The sequence below is a fragment of the Etheostoma spectabile genome, chromosome 7 (assembly GCF_008692095.1).
Source record: "Etheostoma spectabile isolate EspeVRDwgs_2016 chromosome 7, UIUC_Espe_1.0, whole genome shotgun sequence".
In the NCBI taxonomy this organism is placed as follows: Eukaryota; Metazoa; Chordata; class Actinopteri; order Perciformes; family Percidae; genus Etheostoma; species Etheostoma spectabile.
The window spans coordinates 8,923,539-8,945,850 of NC_045739.1; the positions used below are offsets into that span (position 1 = coordinate 8,923,539).

General features: G+C 43.4%; 2 protein-coding genes across 2 annotated transcripts in view; both read right to left on the reverse strand.

Moving 5' to 3' along the window:
* The window catches only part of LOC116692455 (rho-related GTP-binding protein RhoA-C), a 732,216-nt gene that overhangs the window by 346,018 nt on the left and 363,886 nt on the right, over positions 1-22,312 (reverse strand). The gene's annotated exons all lie outside the window — the stretch shown is intronic.
* Positions 1-22,312, reverse strand: part of lgr6 (leucine-rich repeat containing G protein-coupled receptor 6) — a 41,222-nt gene that overhangs the window by 17,878 nt on the left and 1,032 nt on the right. Inside the window, exons 2-4 of the mRNA XM_032520717.1 lie at positions 8,850-8,921; positions 1,997-2,062; positions 2-73 (exon numbers count right to left, since the gene is read on the reverse strand). Coding sequence (XP_032376608.1) covers positions 2-73; positions 1,997-2,062; positions 8,850-8,921 — 210 coding nt within the window. The remainder of the gene's footprint in view (position 1; positions 74-1,996; positions 2,063-8,849; positions 8,922-22,312) is intronic.

Sequence of the window (22,312 nt, forward strand, 5' to 3'; positions counted from 1 at the left end):
CAGGGACAGTAGGTTGGGTAGGTCCCATGGGGCATCATCCGGAAGTCTCTGTAGTTGGTTGTTTTGTAGCATCCTGAAAGACACACACAACATAGGTAATAGGTCTAAATGTGATAGAGTGTATGTGGTGTGCGTGTGGGCACATTAAGCAGAACAAATAATTCCATTGTGAGGGAAATCTGACACAAGAAGGAAAGGGCCAGTGAAAGCTTAAAGAAAAGCAGAGAATGTAGGGTAGAAGAAAAGAGAAAGAGCAGCTCCTTGGGTGGGCTGCTGATGTCATTCTCAGAAGAATGGAGCAAAAAAGTGAGGAGGAAGTAGGGAGCAAACAATATGCCTCTCTCTTTACTCTCCCTCCCTAGTTTTCTTTGTCTTTCTTTCCATTTTTCTTTAAAGTTTTGAACATGACTAGTTGTCCGACATTAGCGCATGAGGCTTATAGTCTCCAGTGTGTTGCTCTCAGCAGCGCCGTTATGCCTTTTATTGTGGCATCATGGTGACTCAATAGTCAGTCTTTGTGAGTCAGTGAGTGTAAGGCCTCGCGTCACAAGAGTTAAACATCTTAGCTTACAGTAAAGTTATTATAGAGTGTAAGAATCAAGAGTCTTTTTTTAAATAACCTTGATGCCTTTGCTGCCAAGTACAATACCATCAAAGAATAATTGTGTATTCATTAATTTTGTTAAAGTAAGAGTGTATTCTGTCTCAAGTTGTAGAGAGCATATTTAGCTATATTTTAAACATAACTCAGTTGTCACATGCTTTTGTGGTGTGGTGAATTTCCCAATAGTCTCCTGTGTCAGATACAATGATTGCTTGAGTGTAGAAAAAATGCCGCTCAGGTTTTGAGAGGATCAGGGGAATGTTTCCACAGGGATGATGATGCCATGATAAATACATCGAATTTAATCTTTTAGTCTTTCCTGTGTTAAATAAATTGCCTACGGGGAGAAAAGCTGTACTTCACACTGGGTGTCCAACTCTGTGTGTGTGTGTGTGTGTGTGTGAGAGAGAGAGAGAGATGGCAGGGACCTTGCGGTTACCCTACACAAGGTCAGCGGACCATTTGTTTGACACATCCTGACTTTAACTAACATATTGAGGAAGAGTGACTGTCCGAAGTTTGCTATGTTGTTTTAGTGTGAAGCATGAATGCATGGAGACGTGTATAAATTCAGGATATGTGTGTCCTTCTGTAGTAATGACATAATAGCTCAGGATTCATGGCTGGTTCACTCATTCAGTCTTGGGGAGTTTCACAGCACAAGGTGAAAGAAGATCAACTTGTGTGCTCGGTAATCCCACAGATTCCCTCAAATTACAAACCACAATTCTCTAGCTAAGTTTATATTCTGTGGCAGGCTTCTCAAACCTTCTCAGTGAGAGTCCAAAAAGAATTGAGTCGGTTGCCAAGGCTGATGAAAAACCTCAATACCCTTTACTCACACCCAGTAGAAATATGGCAGCACACAACAGATGTTGCAATCACAAGTCAGAAAGTGCCATGGTTTTTATGGTTGCTTTGCGCTTTTTTTGTGATTAAATATTTTTACGGCAGCGCTAACAGTTGGTGGCCATGGACCATAAGGTTACAAACACACTATGAAAAATTTGGTGTTGAGAGAACAGCTTTGATTGGCGATTAAAAAGAGATTTATTTTGTCACTTGCTGTAATCTCTGTGGGTGGTGTGACTGGGAGGTCCCTGCATTACACCTGTGTGTGTGTGTGTGTGTGTGTGTGTGTGTGTGTGTGTGTGTGTGTGTGTGGTGTGTTGGTGTGTGTGTGTGTGTGTGGTGCCAACTGAAACAGGGCTTGTTTGGGAATGAAAGAACCACCCATAAACCTTAACTTTTACAGTTAATGTGCATGGCCTTGTGTTTTTTTCAAGGTGGGAGCACAACTCCATCCCCCCAGAATCTGGAGTGGAACAACCCACCTGGATAGGATTGAACCACCAGATGTGCGATAGGGTGGGAGGTGGAGGATTTACTTACAAAACTTTGAGGTTGTGGAGACCCTGAGCGTGGCCAATATACCTCAGCTGATTCCCTGAGATACGCCTAGAGAGAAACATGGAGATCAAAAGTGGAAAGCAAAATATTCAATTGAAATGAAATATAAGCACATGCACAAAACACTTTACAAGTCTCATAAGACGTTTTGCCTTTTGCTTTCTACGTTTTTGGATTGAGCTGTGATATATTTCATCCTTGAGTTCCTGCTTTGGGGTTACTGCTGGGCAGTATGCAAAATATATTTGATTCCCTTCAGTGTGTTGCTATTGGCCCAAAGCACACCCTAAAACCTCAACCAATCCTGGGAGCCCCAATGATGACTAAACTGGATTGAATGAGACTGGGTCAATAAGTACAGCCTGAAATTTTTGTGTGTGTGTGTGTGTGGGGTGTGTGTGTGTGTGTGTGTGTGGTTTGTGTGTGTGTTGTGTGTGTGTGTGTGTGTGTGTGTTTGTGTGTGTGTGTGTGTGGTGTGTGTGTGTGTGTGTGTGGTGTGTGTGGTCGGTGTATAGTAGTGTAACTAATACATTCACGTGTGTGCAGTGTGGATGCGTGTGCTATTTTCCATGTCCTTGAGGTAATTGGGCCCATTTTGAGGGGCCTTGAGGACAGCGCGGGAGAAACCACACACATTCACACAAGCAATCCAATCAGTTTGTTTATTAACACAGCACCTAATGGTCATTTGTGAGTGTGTATAAGATGTCCAAATAAATAACATTCAGTCCAACAGAGTAACTCTCAAGGTCACGAGCTAAAAGAACTGTTTAAACACAGATTTGATCGTCACAGCTCCAGACCACCCACTTTATTTAAACACAACACACCACCCACCCACACACACACACACACACACACACACACACACACACACACACACACAAGTTAGAAATTACTCATTGGCATCCTGCTCCTCCACCGGTGCTCTACAGGTGACATTTGCCTGACAGTTCAGTCGTATGCTAAACAGCCTCTTTCTGGCTGGGTTTCCCCCAGTGCCAGGATATTGAAATATTGATATAGCGCTCAGCCTACCTCTCCAAGCCGATATATAGCTTGACAATAGCTTCTAGCAAACTCCCTTTGACATCTGATACTCATGTCAACATGTCTAAGTCTTATTACCATGCAATGGCAAACCACACAATCCCCCCCATGCCTGCCAAATCTCACACTCCTCTCAGTTTAACACTCGTGTGGAGCTCATATTTATCAATGCAAGCACACGCACACACTCGAATCCACGTTGATGCACACCCACATTGGCATACTAGAATACATAATGGATTGATTGTTATCCAGGCTATTGTGGTGCCATTTAGTCATGCATCTCAAACCACAGTCAAAACTCCTTCGAACAGACTTTGACTGTGTTGCATGATGTCTCAATATAGTTTCACAGACATGAAAGAGACTTATGGCAATATTCATTCTTATTTCGATTTTTCTCTCAGATCTGATTTTCACTCATAAAGAAACCTGTGTACTGTCTATTTGTTGTCCCTCAGCGGACGAGGGTCTGCTACTTCAATAACATTTCAGTTTCCGCTTTTGTACAAGCTGGTCATCAGGGACCATTTCAATAGCTACTTTTCCAGAGGTTACTGTTTCAATAGGCTTTGTTGAGGTCCTGACACCAGTCAAATAGATCTGAGCTTATTTCTACAAAGACCCCTAAGTGCCTTCTTTTGGTTTCTGTTCAAATGCAATGATTAGTTACAGACTCATTGGACGGGGGGAAAAAAGATATAGGAAGCACCAACGAAAAATAAATGCCTTTTCAGTGGGGGATGAGGAGAAGTAGTAATTTAGAGTTTTAGAAAACAAACATTGTAGTTAAGGCCATGGTATGATGTGCATGTCCTACTGCCAACCAGCCTTTCTCTATTAGCTGCACCACTGAAGCCAGAACAGCATTAGAGTGGAATCATGCTTTTTTTTGCCGACTTCATTTGTCAAATGGATAATTATGTCAAAAGTGAAGATGGATATTGAAAAAGCAAAGAAATGTTCAGACTTTCTTGATAGACATCAATAAAACACTGACAGTTGCCGTTGACCAACTGTTTCCATGATATCAGTGTGTATTTATGTGTGTACGTGTGCGTAAATGATTGTACGTATGAGTGAATGTTCCGCACTTAGCCTCCTAGTCGTTCCACATCAATCTCATTCTAATGAAAGGCGCCTTGCTCTTGTCAAACCATGGCTCCAACTGTTTTTTCTCTTAATTTGATTTGGGGATGGTAGGAATTTTTCTTGGCCTCTAAACTACGTTGATAAAAATTCTACCTCAGGATAATTCAGCTCTATTGAAGTGATTAATAGATACAATAACATAACACATGGAAGAGAAGTGGGAGGGGTGGTAACAAACGTGAGATTGCCCGACTATCAGAGCTGATCAGTGAGGGGCACCACTGATGCATACTAACTGCTGATAATCCTATGTATCACCGTGTCCTATTGCCTCAAAATACTAAACAAACATAAAGAATAAACAGCAAATAATGCAGCATATTTTAGGATACTATCTCAGGTAGTGATAGGACACCACAGCGGCAGCATGACCGGGATGGATGATAGGAGTCAATGATGAAAGAACAAGGCGAGAATTAGCAGGTCTTATTAGAGAGAGGGCGGTGTGGGTTTGGGTGTGGGGTGTGTCTGTAAGTATATCCATGTATGACCTTATTCACCCTTGCTCCATCAATAGAAATCTTATCCCTCCCTCTGTTCAGAGGTCCAGCCTGAGGGTTCACCACTTAACCTCGCGTTAACCTCTGAAATTATTTGAGTAAAATATAAACGTGGAAAAGTGTGGCTGTGTGGGTGGGTACATGTTTGTGGGAGAGAAAGAGACAAGCAGCGCTAAAAGGAAAAGTTTTGATTGACCTACATAGTCCCAGCTGTGTGGTGCATTTGGAGTATCAAGACAGTCAATATTGTAAACCCTTAACCTTCACCTACAATATACTCCTGGCCTATCAGCAGACTATCTTATCATCAAGTGAAAGAGAAGCAGGGCGGCGCTGGCCTCCACATTTGGATTTCATTTTTGTGATAGTCTGAGAGAGCACCTGAGAACACTCTACAGAGGGCTATGTGGATAATCCTGAGTCTCAGTCTTTTTTCTTTTTTTTTTTACCTTTTATTTATTCAGGGTGGGTTCAGCAGCCTCTCTTTTGCAGGAACGCCCTGATCACATTCACACAGTTACACATTCATACCTGGAAGCTGCCCAGTACAACCACAGTCGGATCTGCTGGCCACCGAGCAGCAGCTCCACTGGAGCAGTTGGAGGTTAAGTGCCTGGCTCAAGGGCACCTCAAGGTAATGAGGGAGGGACAAGCGCTGCTCTGCTGCTCTTTCACTTTCCCCACTCCCGGTCACAAGCTTGCATCTCGAACCTTTAGGCCACCACTGCCCTTGCTCTTGAGCTGATGACAGGAGCTAGCACCATGTTCCTCACACTTTCACTTAAGGTGGTAATAATGTGCATCCAAAGAGGCAAAGCCAAGAGAGAAAGAGGTTTTAAAAACATCCAGTGAGTAATTTTATACCTTCCATTTTGAATGTTCTGATTTTACCTTTAGAATTTAGGAGGTGAGTGATGGCTACAGATAATGATAAGATGAGCATGAGAGACTCGACCTAAACGGCTGATTACGATGGGAGTCTAAGGAAAAAAGGCAGAGGGAAATGTGATCTCCGGAGGTTAGGAACAGCATTGACTTTGATACCGATGATAGGTGGAGAGTGTGGTCGTCTCTGAAAGGGTTTTTCAGGAAGAGCTTTTTGGGCGACAGTTTCTCCTAAAACATCCTCTGCTAGTTTCAAGTTGCAATTAGATCAGAAATAGATAGAGCTGAACATTTGAAGAGAGGGGATGTCTTTTAATGTTAGTTAGATGAGTAACCAGTCTCAGAGTCTGTACCTGAGTATGGGCATTGCTGCCCTGTCATTAATCCATAGACATGCTGTCTGCCTCTCAGTCGCCTCTTTTCATGCTCCGGCTGACTGACAGTTGTGTGCACATTTGTGTGTTTGAATTAAGAGCAGATCCACTGATCAAAGCACTAAATGAAGGCTTAATGAGAAGGAGCTGAGATCAATTGAATACAATAAAACAGGCTGGAGGGATGAGCAATTACACTTATTATCAATATCAGTGCCGCAATCCATCAAAGGGAGGTTTGCTACCTGCTTTTAGAATTCATTCAATCACCTTATTTGAGGTTGAAAGGGATTAGCTGTGTGAAATTTGATACTATAGAGGTGAGAGCTGAGCGAGGCGATAAGAGGCATCATGATACAGTTACGTTTATGAGCGGTGCTTCAGAAGGACACTCTGTATGTGGCTTTTAAGATTTTATTTTCTCTCCTCCCCATAGTGTGAAACAGGAGGAACGCTAGACTTCTTGTCATAAGCAGATGGGTTTTGGTTTTTAAGAACGTGAAGAAATCCAAAATGGGAAAATACAAAAACTGTCAGCTTGCAATAGCTTGCAGTTAAAAGGAGATGGGGGGTGATAGAGTTAGGGAGGGCAGGCAGGGAGGTAGAGCCCAACATGAAACAATTTATCACTCTACCAGTCACAACATGCCTGGCCCTTGCCTCTCCCTGTGCTACCAACAAGTGCTGTGGACACACATCAAACGCTCTTGCTCTAAAACCGACCATGTTTGTGTTTAGAGCCTTGGTTTGTTTTTCTGAGTGCTATAACTTGTTGTAATTATAATGTGTTTACCATAATCTGCTATGCCTCATCTCGCTCAACCGCCTAGACGGGAGTGGATGTTAGAAATCTGCTTCTCACTGCCTTGGAACATCATCATCGTCTCAGCATATTTCCAGAAATGGTCAGCATGCTATAAAAATTGGCTTGAGGGCAGGAACATCCTCCTTGGAAGAGTTACAAAGCAACAGAAGGTCTCCATAAATTGTCAGAACATATGAGTGATACAGAGGAAGCAAGATCAATGGGGCTCTACAAAACTGGGAGGATTGTCTCTTGACAAACACCGCAGAGAGATCTGCATCCAAGACCCCCACCACCCTTTTCCCCCAATGCAGGCAAATGTCAGCATCAATGTTCAGGATCACTTTGCACTGTATGGTTCTGATTATTACGCCATCAGCAATATCTGACCTTTAGCATTTTTACGACAGCTAAAGTTTAGATCAGCAATTCAATACATGACAATAAATCAAAGTTTTGAATTTAATTCTCAAGCATTAAGCTGTTACAAGACTTCATTGCTCAGCTTCGTTCTTCTAGTTCTGTGGCTCAAAGTCAACTGAACCGTTATCCAGCTAACCTTTTACTTTCATCATTATTAGTTCATGCCTCACAGGCTGCAGCTGCAAGAATTAACAAAGAAAACAGCGGACTGTTCAAACACCCTATACAGACACACACGTACACACACTGCAAGCGTCAGAAGTAAAAGAATCAGGTGAAGGCTGACACATGCACACATTCACGCCCTTAGGGCATATCTGTGGACAGCCTTTTGCCAAACCGAGACTTAGCAGAGTTTTGCTGAGTGGTCAAATCAGATAGCGGCCAGGTCAACCGAAACATTTTCAAAACGTTGTGTTACGGCGTGTGTGCTTTCATCAGCCCTGTGTGAGTGAAACCAATACCTTCTACTTTGTGAAGCACTGTCCAAATTGTGCCTGTAGCACTGAGTATAGACATCCAGGAATGTGGAGACTGAGTCAAATTCTTGTTTTTTTATTTTAACATATTATTTAAGTTATCAGCCAAGAAAGGTCTGTTCCGGCATTAAAGGTGCCCTGCCACACGTATTTTATTACTTTGTGGTAATGTCTGAAGTTCTACCATGGACTCTGTACAAAAACATTTTGTGGAAAAAATACGTTGGATACCTTGTTTCAAGCCATTCTAGTGTGGTATAGAAAGCCTGCGGGAAGATTCAGCTCGATTTGTGCCCGTTCTCATTAATATTCAATGAGCTAAACTGCTTGACTCTGATTGACTAACAGCTAGCCAATGAGAGCCTGGCTATCAGTATACTTTACCCAGCGCAACAGGGCGAGCTCACGAGTAGTAAAGAGTTTAGGCAACATGACGTCAGACTGACCAGCTTTTTTAATTGGCATGATTTCACTGCTTATTTCTTTTTAGTAGCTAGAGCTGACAGAGGAGGTTGCAGTTCATTTTCACATTCACGACATAACGCAAACACATATGGACCTTTTTTTGCATTTCAAAAAATGCAAGTAAAAACGGTTTTGGGTGGCAGGACACCTTTAAACTCATGTAGTGTATTGGCACCAATGTCAAAACATTTCTAAGGATACCCAACCTTACCTATACTTTTTGCTATATAACTAAATATTTGCTTGTTTCATTTTCCCCAAGCCTGTCCTGAAATTCTCCTATAATGTGATGTTTGTGTTGGCTGTCATAGGCTTGTGTCTATATGTCTACTGCTCCTGCTGAGCTGTCCAGCTGAAACAAAGTCAAGTGGGGCGCGGGGGGGGGGGGGGGGGGGGGGGGGGGGGGGGGGCAAGAAAGCAGCGGCTTGGATGCTGAGCACAGAACCTGCTCTCCAAACACATTAAGGACCATATATTCACTCTCTGAGAGAATATCAGGTTCCCTTTGCCTCTCTGTTTTGTGCAGCCATCCCAGGATATACTAGTGTATTGCTGCAGGCAGTTTCTTGGTAGGCCAGAGTCATCAATCCCCATCCCTGAGGTCTGTGTGTATCACAGGTTTGAGGAATGACTGTTTCTTGTCATGTGTGAGTTGTGACGACTTTTATAAATTGAATGTGAGTTGAATGATTTTGTACTCACAGTTCAGATAACAGCTGCAGTCGGTGGAAGGCTCTGGGCTTGATCTCACTGATGTTGTTCATGCTCAGGTCCCTAGAGAGAAAGAAGGGGGCACATCATTATCAAAGTATCAATCAATGTATACGTTATCAATGTTTTTTGAACATTTTTTTGGTACTTGGGGTATGTAGAATTACAAATGTTTACAACGTGGTTTTCATATGGCAATGAATCATAAAGAGTGAGTAGTTTGCAGAGAGAGGTTAGAGGGTTAGGTAGAGAGATTGGAGGGTGAGAGGGAGTAGAGGGAGATGTAGAAAATAAATTTTCCCCAATGAATCATTGTTGGGCAGCTGTAATTTCCTCCTCGTCCCAGTGACGCTTTCTCTTTTCCAGATGTCTCACTCTACCTTCTCTCAGATCTGACCCTTCAGTCTCCCTCCATATCTGTCTCCCTCTCTTCTTCTTTTTTCCTCCTCAGGTTTCGCAGGAGACCACCTCCTTCCCCCTTCGTTCATGGCTGTAACATAGACCCACTCCATTTCTCAGCCTCTCACACACACTTTGACGTGAGAGGGTGTGCTGGGGGCTAAGTGTTGACGCAGCTGCGTTGCGGTCAAAAAGGGAGAGGCGCAGGATGCTCAAACATATGCATGCACACACACTCACACATTCAACGCACACGTGTAACCAACTTTTTTAACACTTGGGATAGTATGAGAACAACTTATGTCTCAGACTCTGGTAGAAAACATATATAACATTGTGGCCCCAGTCATGTAAGGTCATCCCTTTGATAAACACAATGAGAGCAAGGGGGGTGCTACGTCACCCCTTCTTTGCTTTCACAGCCCTTAGGGTTTTGCATGAGTCTTCAAGAGTGAGGTGTGTGTGTGTGTGTGTGTGTGTGTGTGTGTGTGTGTGTGTGTGTGTGTGTGTGTGTGACACTAACCATTGCTCATAAAGCCAGACCACCGGGCTAGCAAGTGTAAACTGTGCTCTCAGAAGCCCTTTGCAGTTGGGAGTTTTGACACACTGGCTGTTTGTTTGTCAAGTCAGCCAAGCTGATGGGGGGCTGGATGAATCTATCCGCAGGCGTGATCTATATTTAACGTCTGGGGCAATGTGGAAAAACCACTGATGGCAATATTCTGGTTCACCAATTTGGGTATTTAAGTATCCTGTCATATTTAGCAGTACTCAGTTTGGTACCCTGTCAAGTATAACATTTAACATCAGGCGGTCAGGATGTGGACTCCCCCTGTCACTTTGGGTGAAGAGTGTGTGTTCTTACCATGCGATGAGCTTGCCGCATTAATTGTGTCCTTTCGCTATGAGATTTTGTAGGTCAGATAATTATTGAACGTAGCCTTTTAACATTGAATATTTTCCTTATGAAAGCATAAATTTGGCATGTTGATTTCCCTGAATGGGAATTTCCTGTTACGCATGCCCCCTCCTGGGAGGTCTGACTGCAGAGAGAGGGTTTCAAGGTGTTACTCAAGGACACATAGGCAGGGTGGATGTTTTCAGTGTTTCAATGTTTCATCAGTGTTGAGGGGAACATACTTGATTCTCTGACATTGCTTTTGTCTGTAACTGAACAAAATAGGCATTATTATTCCACATCACCATTAGTGACCTTCCTGTGCATCGTTTGTTTTGATAGGCCACCACAAGCACAGGAGTGGCATTATACACATTTATGCTGCAGAGAGTGCTAATGCATATTAACAGCTGGTGGTGGTAATGCACCATAAAAGGTAGCAATGGGCCAATAAAAGAGAAGGAGACCGCAAGCCCGAGTAAATGATGCAGGTGTCCCAACGAGGTATAGGGCTTCAAGGATATGCACAATGGAGTTTGGTATGAAACATGTTACGTAGCCATGTTTGTGTACAATAAAAACTAAAATAAAAAAGAACATTTAAATAGTATAGCCTCATTATAAGTCCATAGAATCTCTTACAGTTACAAATAGAAGAAACATTTAAAATGTTCTTTTAAGTGCACATCAGCTCCTCAAAATATAATGCAGTGTAACTAATTACTTTTCTTAATAGGCAACAAGTAGAATAATTCAGTAAATTTAAAAGAATTATAAAGTAATGTGTAATTTTTTACTTTTTAAATGGTTTCTGACCTCAAGTCCCCCTCTCAACAAAAGAGATGATGTCATGTGAATTATATATTTACATTTTCCTATTTTTGGCACAATCTGCTCAGGCTCCAAGCAGTAATTTGGGAATGAATGCAACAAGTGTAAAGCACTGCTGCTTGATTAAAGTCAGAGGTAAATATAAGTGATAACAAAGTTGCCATGGAGATGACACAGCAAGCAGTAACGGCAAACTATTTGAAATAATCAAGACTGGGTGACATCACGTATAACACAGGAAGCACACAATCACTTCATGGGGCCTCATGAACAATACACAATACACACCTTAATCCTATTCACTGTCTGTGTACTAATATTCTCCTGAGAAAAATATTTATTGGAACGTTCTGGGGGGGAATCATTAAATCATAGCAGCACACATGCAAGCACACACATAGACACACACATCACGCAGCTTCTGGGGATGCGCCCACGAATGGACACAACTCTCCATTATCTGTTCCTGATTAAATAAGCCATAAACAAACGTTGTGTGAAGTCCATAACAGCGGCCTCACTCAGACAGAATAAACACACAGCAATGGAGAGAGAAAATGTTTAAAAATAAAGACACACAGTGGTGAGTCATGGGGAAGGGTTGAATGCAGCTCAGCTCTCCTGTGCTCTCCAACAAGCTCATTGGGAAGCCAGCGAGAGAGAGAGAGAGACATTTCTGCTTTGCAGGCCAAGGCCTCCGCTGACAACTTGACGTATCGTTGGAAGGCGCTGCGCTATGGCTTGTTTTTAAAATCAAATAACAGCTGTGGCTTTTTTAAACCATGATAATTATGATTGATGACTACCACATGTGCATTGTGTCGGCTGGCGCTGTGACATGCAGATATTTTCAGCGCAAATAAACGGCCGCAAAAGAAATGAGAAAGAGAGCGCTTAAAGATTTTTCAGGCTCCGCAGCGTATGGGAGTTTCACAATTAGGATTGAGGTTTCTGTGTCCCAGTCTGTGTTTTATGGGCACCTCTAGTGTGTGTGTGTGTGTGTGTGTGTGTGTGTGTTGTGAGCGGGGAGAGAGAGAGAGAGAGAGAGAGAGAGAGAGAGAGAGAGAGAGAGAGAGAGAGAAAGGAGACTGAGTGCAAGTATATGTGTCAGTGTCTGTGTGTTGCAGTGCAATATTTCTTCCATTTATAGGTGACTGCGGTGCGTGTGGTAAGATGTCTGTCGCTCATTTTCACACCCCTATGTTTTCCAGTGAGCCTGCAGATGTGGGTACAGTCCACGGTCGTGCTTTTACCACATCATACATGAACGCTGTCGGGCATGGAAACTGATTTGTGTGGGTTGTGTTTGTGTGTGTGTGTGTGTGTGTGTGGTGTTGTGTGTGGTGTGTGTTGTGTGTGTGTGTGTGTGTGTGTGTGTGTGTGTGTGTGTGTGTGTGTGTGTGTGTGTGTGTGTGTGTGTGAGAGAGAGAGAGAGAGAGAGACAGAATGGAAGTTCATGTGGTTTCTTTTTCATGCGAGTATTCAGTAGGGAGCCGTCCTGCCCTATCTTGGCCATCGCGGCGTCATGAAAGCAGCCTAATAATACTCGCAGAACAACACATCTCTCAACCGACAGAGGCACACAGGCCATCTCCTCCCCTCAGATCTCACTCTGCTTGCTGAATGACGAACTAAAGACTCCTGAGCAGTATTAGGAGCAGAGGATGCAGACATGGAGACCCATGCTCATCCCTCAACAAACACACTCCCAAATGTGCCTCTTAACTGTTCTTTTTATCCCCCTCTGCTCTAAACCTGCAGAATGACTGACAAAGCCCCCAAGGATCTCTTTCGGATTCCCTGGAGAGGAATTACATTTTCATGTGCTTGCATGTAATTTTGTGTGTATGAAGCACAGTGTGTGTGTGAAATTGTGGCCAATATTGAAGCAATTGGAGGAGTAAAAAAAATTGACATTTATTCTCTCCATCGTTCCGTGATTTACACATACACAATAGACTCTGATAGATCGTTTATTCTTTCGTCTACACAGTGTGTGAGTGTGTGCTCGTGAATGTCAAAGAGAAAGGTTTGGCATGGGAAGAAAGGTAAAGCGCTAGATATTTGACTGTGTTATGCTGTGATTGATAGAGTAACCAAGGCAAGGAGCTTGTCTTAAGGGGGGAACGGAAGCATGAAGAAGCAGAGCAACATTTCCATTCATCGGCCTTGGACCTTTCTCTTCCTCTCTCTTATATGCCACTCTATTGCTCACACTCACTCTTTCTCTCCCCATCTCTGTTTCAAATTTCAACTGGAGCATGTGGTTACACAGTCCGGTGGTTACAATAATGTAATTTATCATATTTCCTCTTCGCCGTCAACAGAACTACTGAAGTATGTTATCGGCTCTGGGATCAAAGGCAGCTTGTGGGTGTGAATGTGCCCCGAGCTCCGTTGTAGCCAATTTCAAACTGGAAGCATTTCTGACAAGAGTTGGTTGATTTAGAGCAAAACAACTGGCCACATCGTATGAAGAAAAAAAAAACCTGTTTATGTTCAGAGACGTACGCGCACACACACCCACGCTAGATCCACAGGCACTCGTACGCACTCCGGGCTCCGGGTGGCTTTTGTGGATTGAATGATGGACCACCCTGGTGAGTGAATATACCCTCAGAACAGGACAGATGCGATGAGCAGTTTCTATCATCAGTGGTGAAATGTGTCAGTCAGACAAAGCTGTGCTGGAGCACGCTGAAGTGAGATGACTTTATACATTTCACTTTGGAGAATTCCATTGTCTCAAAGTAAAATAAAAAATACTGTGGAGAAGGATTCTGGCATGTTGCTCAGCATAAAATTTGATAAAGTTACAGTAAATAACAATGCAGCAAAAGCATGTAAATACAAAGGCTTAGATTGTTGCCCTTGAGAATGATGTTTTTCATGACTCTCTCTGTCTCTTACAGTACACACACACAAAATCACTTCACAACAGCCATGCCCTGAGGTCTTCCCTCTCACTTCCTTCCCTGCTCTCTCTCTCTCTTTCTCTCTCTTTCTTCTTGCCTCCCTCCCAATCCCTTTCTCACTCGCTCAGGTGGAGACTCTTACCAGACAAACAGCCAATGATGGCGGTAAGCTCTGTACCTTTGAAGGCGGCTTATCTGTGAGGAACATTAGAGTAATAGATCTTTAGTGGAAATCAACAACCAGAGCCTTGCCCAGAGGGCAGGAGTTCTGCATTAGTGGTGCTTAAGCCACACCTTGGCTGTCTTTTACAGTAACTATGACAGTAATGTCTTCAGTCGGATTCAGCTAGTCTGATCCTCTCCGCTTAATGCTTTGAAACCGTTAAGGCCACGATGAAAGAGGATCTTTTATTCCACACAATGCAACTGGTAGTCAATGCTTGGGCGCCGCCTTAAAAAGGGCCTAAATGGTTGTGTGTGTGTCTGTGTGTTCGTGTGTTCGTGTGTGTGTGTGTGTGTGTGTGTGTGTGTGTGTGTGTGTGTGTGTGGTTGTGTTGTGTGTGTGTGGTGAGAGGAGAGAGCGAGCAAAATGTGTGCGTACTGTGTGTGAGGGTGAGGTCTAAGTGTTTTTTCTATCTGAATGACTGACTGCTTTGGCATTCAGTTTTCTCTCTTGGTCACACAGAGCTTGATCACACACACACACACACACACACACACACACACACACAAACACAAAGAGTCAGGAAGGAGGGTACAATGATGTCCTCCCCTCCTCCTTCCTCTAAAGATGTGTTTTTTTTTCCTCCCTCTCTCCCAGACTTCCTGGGAGGGGTACACTGCCCTTTGTGTCCAAAGGCACCCTCTCTTTATCTTTCCCTCTCTTATTCTCTCTTTCTCTCATTCATGGTGCACAAAGAGTGAGGGAGAGGGCGAGGAGAAGTCTTTCACCTGGACAAGGAGGGCCACGGGGAGGACTCGGCTACAAAAGAGCAAAGAAACAGAGAGGGAGAAAAAAGGAGATAACGAGACAGAAAAGGGAGATGCGTCTGTGTTTTTGTGTTCCCATGTTTTGTGCTCTTTTCCGCTCGCTGTGGTTTAGGGGAGAATGACAGGCGGATGTCTGGGTGAAGAGAGCGGCTGTTTAGTCTGAGGCCATGTCATGGGAAACATATTCATGCCCTCTGGGACTTATTCATACCCTGGTATACCACACATACACACGTGCACGTACACACTCTATGTCCGCTCCTTGTCCTCCCACACACACACCCTGTCATGAGACGGAGAGGGGGGGGGGGGGGGGGGGGGGGGCTGGGGGTTGGGGTGAAAGGTCAAGCACTTCAGTAATGGAACAGGAAGTGTTGGAACAGTCGGCACTACACAGCATACAACTGCCTCAAACATGTGGACAGAACTGACAGGCAGCTGTTGTGGGTAGGACAAAGCTTTGCAAGGCAGAAAACCCTGCCCATAGTCCATTAATTTGTTGTTTTGGCATGTATATTTTGTCTGGCTTTCATATATGTTAGTTACATGACATGTGCCAGACAGCATATTTTCTTTCTTCCTAAATCAAAGCTAGCAGTTGGTGCAACATAAAGGAAATGTTTCATGATCGCAGGACAACCACTTGCCACTGTGATCTATTGAAAAATTGTGTGGAAAAGGGTTACAAATTTCACCACTTTTCCACACATCCTGAAAAGGTATCTCTTACAGAGGTGTCCTTTCCTGCACACTGATTCAAGGCAAATTCTCAGCAGTGGATACAACCGTGAATGAAACCTGATTAGTATTAGTGTCAGGCTCTATTATGACTTCATTTGTTTGAATGGCAGAAACAGGAGGACACGGGATCTAGTTAGAAGACTGCTCAAATCAACTCCCAACTCACTCCTCTTATCTATGATCAGCTCATCTGCTCCATACATTTAACAGTAATCCATGGATAACATCTAGACCTGAACTTATATCAGCACTTGATGAAATCTTACCCCATACCAATGAGGACATGTGGCTGCTGTTGGTTTAAAGAGATTTAGTTTGGCCTCTTGCCATGCGTGTAAAAAGTCCAGATTTCCAGATTTTTGCTCCTTCTCAGACATGTAATAGAGACGTGTAAGACGAGTAAGTCTGGCTGCAGTTGCACAGGCTCTGCAGTGGCAGAATTCTCTCCAGCCTCCCTTTACGGCAGATGGAAAATGCACCTGTGAAGTCCAGTCTTAGCAAGAATTTTACTATTGCATTATACCATCTTAGTGACCTGACTGCTGTTTCTGCATTCACATCATTTCACTAAACTAAATTAAGAGCCTAGAGGAGTCATCTCCATTTTCCCTACCATTCATTTCTCCACCTTCTGTTTTCTACATCCCCTTTTCCACTCACTGTGCAGTATCCCCATTTGGCTACGCAATGTACATGTGTGTGTGTGTGTGTGTGTGTGTGTGGTGTGTGTGTGCGCGCCCTGAGGTGTGCGCACATGTGTACAACATTTCAGAGTGCCAGTGATTGCTTCTTTGTTCCCTTTAGCTAACTCCTGTCCCAGTGGTCCATTCTCCCAACCTAATCCCTGCTAGCATCGCTGTATCAGCACTGCTCTGTGGGATGCTTTGATGCAGCAGAGGGAGATTGGATAGAGCATTAACGATCATTAAGTCAGTAGGTGCATGTGAGTGTGTGTGCAAGCAAGCAATCATGTGTGTACATACATCCATGCTTGTGTGTGTGTGTGTGTGTGTGTGTGTGTGTGTGTGTACCTTGTTGGAAAGGGCATTAAGTATCATTAGCTCTTACTAGTCATCACCTGCACACTGCCAGCCCCACATGAGCCACTTTAGTCGGCAGGCCTGGCCAGCGATCACACAGATAGGCACGCAGACAGACCCATGTTGAGGTACGGGGGAACTTTAAGAGTTATGTCCTACACACACTGCTGTCAGCACTCATGTAAACATTCGACTTTATGTCTAGAGCCCACTATTTTCTTTCATTTTACACTTCACTTTCTATTACCAAAGTGTTTAATGAGCCATTTTCATCACAAAAGTAATTTAACTTATAGCACCAAAGCTCAGTGCTTTTCAGAAGGGAGAAAAGAAATGGCAAAATAGAAGAGACAAAAACTATACAAACCATTAAATATAAGGTTATATGATCAAGAGAAAGCTTAACAAAACAAGCAAGGTGTAAAATATTTCTTACTTTTTTTTGCACTGATGTGGTTTCTCTTTGTGATCTAAATCAAGGAGCAACAACAGCAAAATAGGATCTTGTTTGCAGCAAACTGGGGTAATCTTCTTGCAAGAAACTGAACAACTTTTGGATGAGTGAAGATATTTAATCCTAATTTTGTTTTAAACCAATCTGCTCATCTTAAGAAAATGTGGTATGTTACTGTCCTGACAATTATGACACCTGCCAAACCCACAGGTCATGCATGCATATGTGTATATGCATGTACATGCACTAGAACAGTTAGGGACATTTGTCGTGGCCTGGCCCAGGAGTAGACAATGCCTTCTCTGTAGTGGAAAAGGGAGAACAAGTGCACTTCCACTGATTCATGCACTCACACACACATACACACACACAAACATTCCCATGGATTGCCAGGGTTAGAAAGGGTCTGAAAAGGAATCTGGGCCACGCAGGCATTCTGAATCTTCTCAGTCAGAGGCAGCCCAAGCGTCACACAGAGCACATTCCTAGGCCCCGTGTCATACTTGCATCATGCTGTTATCACACAAAATATACAGATTTACATATCCAGTTGGTTTGCACAGGTTTGACCCCAACAAATACCAACCACGTTTGTGTTTAGTCCACATGCACTGTCCACTCCAAACACATTATCCATTTTACTTCTCTGATCTCCACCTCCTCCACCCTAGTTCCCTTTAAGATCTTGTGTCATGATTGCTTTCTACTTTTTTCCAAAGGACAGGATATGGAGAAGTAGAGCACACTATGGCCTCTGTGTCTTCCCTGCCTGCCGCTCCCCAGGGAATTGTCATTGTTTCCATTGTTCTCCTCTACCTGCCTACCTGCCGTCTGTCCCTAAGCGACATTTAAAAGCCTCCCAGGTTGCTCTCAGGAAATCACAAACCACTGCACTATCCAACGCTGACTGCCTATCCCTTCTCTCCAACACCCTTCTGGCATAAATATCACTTTGTAGCAGGCCAAAGTGGCTTTTTCTGCTAGTGTTCACCGCTGGGCCTCCAGGGAATCTAAGAGAGAGTTGAGGAATTGGCCCTCGCCTTTGAGGCAAACACTTCAAGTTTGCAGGAAGGAAGAAATAAAGAAGTAATGTGAGGAATGGTGAAAGGAAATATTTTTTATTCTTCTCCCAACTTTATAAGCAGAATATATTGAATATGATGATATATGTCACTGTTTTCTTCCTCTGTATAATGCCTGTAACTCTCTTCCCCAGCTCTGATCACAGCTGCTAGTTAGTTGGCTTGTAGCCAAAGCACCTCCCCCAGCAACCCACACACACACACCTAGAAAACATTTACCATTTGGATTGGGTACACACCCTTCACTTTTTCTCACTCCGCTGCCCTGAGCTATATGCGTTCATTTAGGAGGTGCATTGCACATCAGTGATCAGAAATTTTAACTTAGTGCTGGATGACCAGCTTCAACACCTGCTTTGAAGACACGCACGCAAACACACACACACACACACACACACACACACACAACACACACACACACACACCTGAAGCACTTAATGTATGGATTCTTGTTCTACCTAAAGGAAGAGGCCACAGGAAACAGGTGAGGAAAGGAGAATAGGTGGGGGAAGAAGGATAGACTGAGAGAAAGAAAGGGAGGGCAGTGTATGAGGCGAGGAGGCTACCATAGACGTCTGGAGCCAGGACACTGATGCTAGAGCTGATAGCTGCTGTATAGAGAACCCTCCACTGACAGTACACACACACACACACACACACACACACACACACACACTGTTCTTTTTTCTCTGCAATTCTCTTATTTTTGTATTTTTTTCCCCCTCAAATCCTCTTTCCCCTCCATCCCTTAGAGCTTTCTCTCAGACATGATGTTTACAGTGTGACCCCCGTCCGCTCGTGATAGGAATCATTCCATCTACATAATGACTAAATGAACGCACCGACTGTTACAGTCATGGCCACCATACAGGGTCAGGATGTTGTCCCCTCTGTGTGGTGTGTGTGTGTTGTGTGTGGTGTGTGTTGTGTTGTGGGTGTGTGTGTGGTGTGTTGGGTGTGTGTGTCTGTGTGTGTGTGTGTGTGTGTGTGTGTGAGCACTGAGTCTTCCAAACTCTTCCAATACAAATGTCTCTTTCACCAATTTTTAATCCTTACTTTTCTCCTCATCAGCTTTCATCCTTTTCTTCATCTTCCCTCTCTCCATTTTTCTTACACTCTTGCTTCACCTCCACTTGCTAGAAGAAAATCTCTCAGCAGTCTGGGTGGTCTTCAAATACATGCACACACACGCGCACACTCACACACTCCTTGGTTTTCCTCTGTCTGGTAATGCGCTAGCTGTGGTTTCCTGGCCTCGGCAAAAACACTGTTAGAAGTTCACCACACTCACCGCTACCACAAAGCATCACCTAATCGCAGCTCAACTCCAGTCACAGACCAGGCCCGGACCCACACACTCTTTTCCTCTTATACACATGCACACACTTGTTACCGCTGAAGGAAGAGTAAGATGTGTGAACATAAGCACCTGTAAAAGCTTAAAAACAGTATATGTACAATATATCACACCAGCCACATGGAAATATAAATTATACTTAACGTGATTAAATATTTGCAGTGCATATATCCATATGGGGGGCAGCTGACTGATGCATTTGCTCCAAGCTAATATGTGGGACAGACTGGTACTTATTGTGTCACTGTGAAGCCATCTCTTATGATGAGTTACCTCACTTGCAGCTACACATAAAACAGCATTGATCCCCGGTGTGCAAACTGTACACAGTGTTCTCAAACTCAACACACATTAACACACATGCACACACACCCTTGGGCAATGTCTTTCCTCTCTAATCTGATATCAAAGAGAAGGTGTTTCAAAGCATCTCTCATGACAGATCATTTCATGTGTTGCCCACGGAAACGATTATTGTCATAAATCTCTACCCATTCAGCTTTGAGTTGCTCGGAGCGCCTTTGCCTCAGAAAAGTTATATTATGTTGCAGAGTCTACATGTATTCGCCTGTTTGTTGTTATACAATTGTTTTTGTTGATTAGTATTACATTATATGCAGCAGAGTCATCCAAGTGTGCAAAAACTAGAAAATAGAGTGAATCATGCATAGCCTGAATTGCCCTCTCGGCCAGAATTGCATGAGCAGTTGTGCTTACTTTGAAGAGCTCTCCGATGACACCGGTGAATGATGTCAGATACTTTCACAGCATTGTGTGGATGTGGTTTGTAATGTGGACTGTTCCCAAGCAAATCCCTGTGACCTCGGCGGTCTACAGTATGTGCTGGGAGGCTAATCCAGACTCCACAGCGCAGCGGGCCGTGTTGGACAGTTGGACAGATCCTGGTGGGGTTTGGGCCGGCTCTCTGCTGTTGTAACCTTTTATACTTCAGGACGAAATAAGAAACTGTAGCCTGCTGTGCTGGGTGTGTGTGTGTGTGTGTACGTGTGTATGTGTGCATGTCAATGTGTGTGTGAATGTGGGGAAGGTTAAGAAGGGGAGGTTGTTTTGTTTGTGTTTGATGATTTTTATCAGCGAAGCAAAAGAGAAATCTGTGATTCTCTTATCTTAATTTGTTGCGGCATCTCTCCTGCTGTCCCACATTCCCTTCTTCTCCCCTCAGCTGTAATGTGTGTGTGTGTGTGTGTCTGTCTGTCTGTCTGTGTGGACGTGTGCGGTTGGTCCTTGAGTTTATTTATCTTATTCTAAATCAGCCCTCAAACTCACTAATTGGTCCAGTTCCACTGTTAGGTAACGAGGGGAAATGAGCAATTACTCTTGTGTTTGTAGGGAATGAGTGTGTGTGTGTGTGTCTGTGTGTCTCTGTCTCTGTGTGGCTGTAGTGGAGCCGTGAAGACTTTCACAGGGAGGGTCTCAGGTCATCACTGTTTGTATTTTAGCGGAAGACTGAGAGGTTCAACACACTCCCTCTCAGATTCATCCTTCCTTGTGTGTGAGTATATGTGAATGTGCTGTCTTTTGTGACATGGTAAAGTGATTCCTGGATTGACTGAGAGACCATATTTCACTTTCATAAACTCTACATGTGTTTTAGCTCTCGAAAGAACACTGAAATCTGGCCATCGTAGGCTCCCAAAACAGCTGAAGAGTCAGGCATCATTCAAGTAGTCTTTTATGTGTCTCTTTTAGAGTTGCTTGCTACATAAACTGTTGATTTTTCCTCCCTCTAAATTCTATCTCTCCACTCATGTAATAGTTGGACAGCCCCAAGTGAGCAACTGCTCTATCACACCCTGTTTCCTGGATTAGACTTCTATCACTTCAATATCAGTTATCACAAAGTGTCTCTAATCTGTCCTCAGAGACTTCCGCAGTGAAGCAATTTGAAATATCTGGCTATAGCAGGGTTGTGTAAGAAACTGCTGGATCGAATGTCTTTAACATAATTTAAGTCTAAAGTTTATTTTATGGTTCGTAAAAATTTCTGGTGGTCAAGTGGGCTTAATTTCTGCATCTCATTACGGAAAAAACCTTGTTAATGAGTAATGTTTATGATCATGTTTCTAATTATATTAACAGTATGTGCCATTTCTCTAGCCAGCCTGTCAAACACATACTTACTAACCATATTTAAAAATGCGGTCCGAGTCCTTCAATGAGGTAATTTTGTCAGGTTATCAGGCAAAAAAAACCCCAAAAAAACAAATTAGATAAAAATAATATGGATTTGTGTAAACATTGAGTTTTGGTGTCAAACAACAGTGAGATACAGATTAGTGACATAAAACTCATTGAACTTAACACACATTCAGACATCTGTGTTCACACACTTCCTTTTTCACAAACACATGCTTCTGTCATGTGCTTGCAGCTTGCACACACGCTAACACACTTGCATACATGTACACAAAGGCACACTCATGTGCACACACTCATGCTCGGTCTCCAGTTGGCGCTCAGAAACCTGATACTAAAAGAAGTTGTCCAGTAATTTTGTCATAGCGGTCAACACACACACACTCTCTCTCTCTCTCTCACACACACACACACACACACACACACACACACATGTTCCCTCTTGGCCCTGTCCGTTTTATGTACATGCAGGTTCTGCTGTTGTTTCCTGGCCACACATCCAAGAGACGGTTGCCTTCTGCTCTATTTTTTAAAGAGGTCTCCCAGCTTGACTAGCCTTTTTCATGTACAAATTATAAGACTAGCTGTTG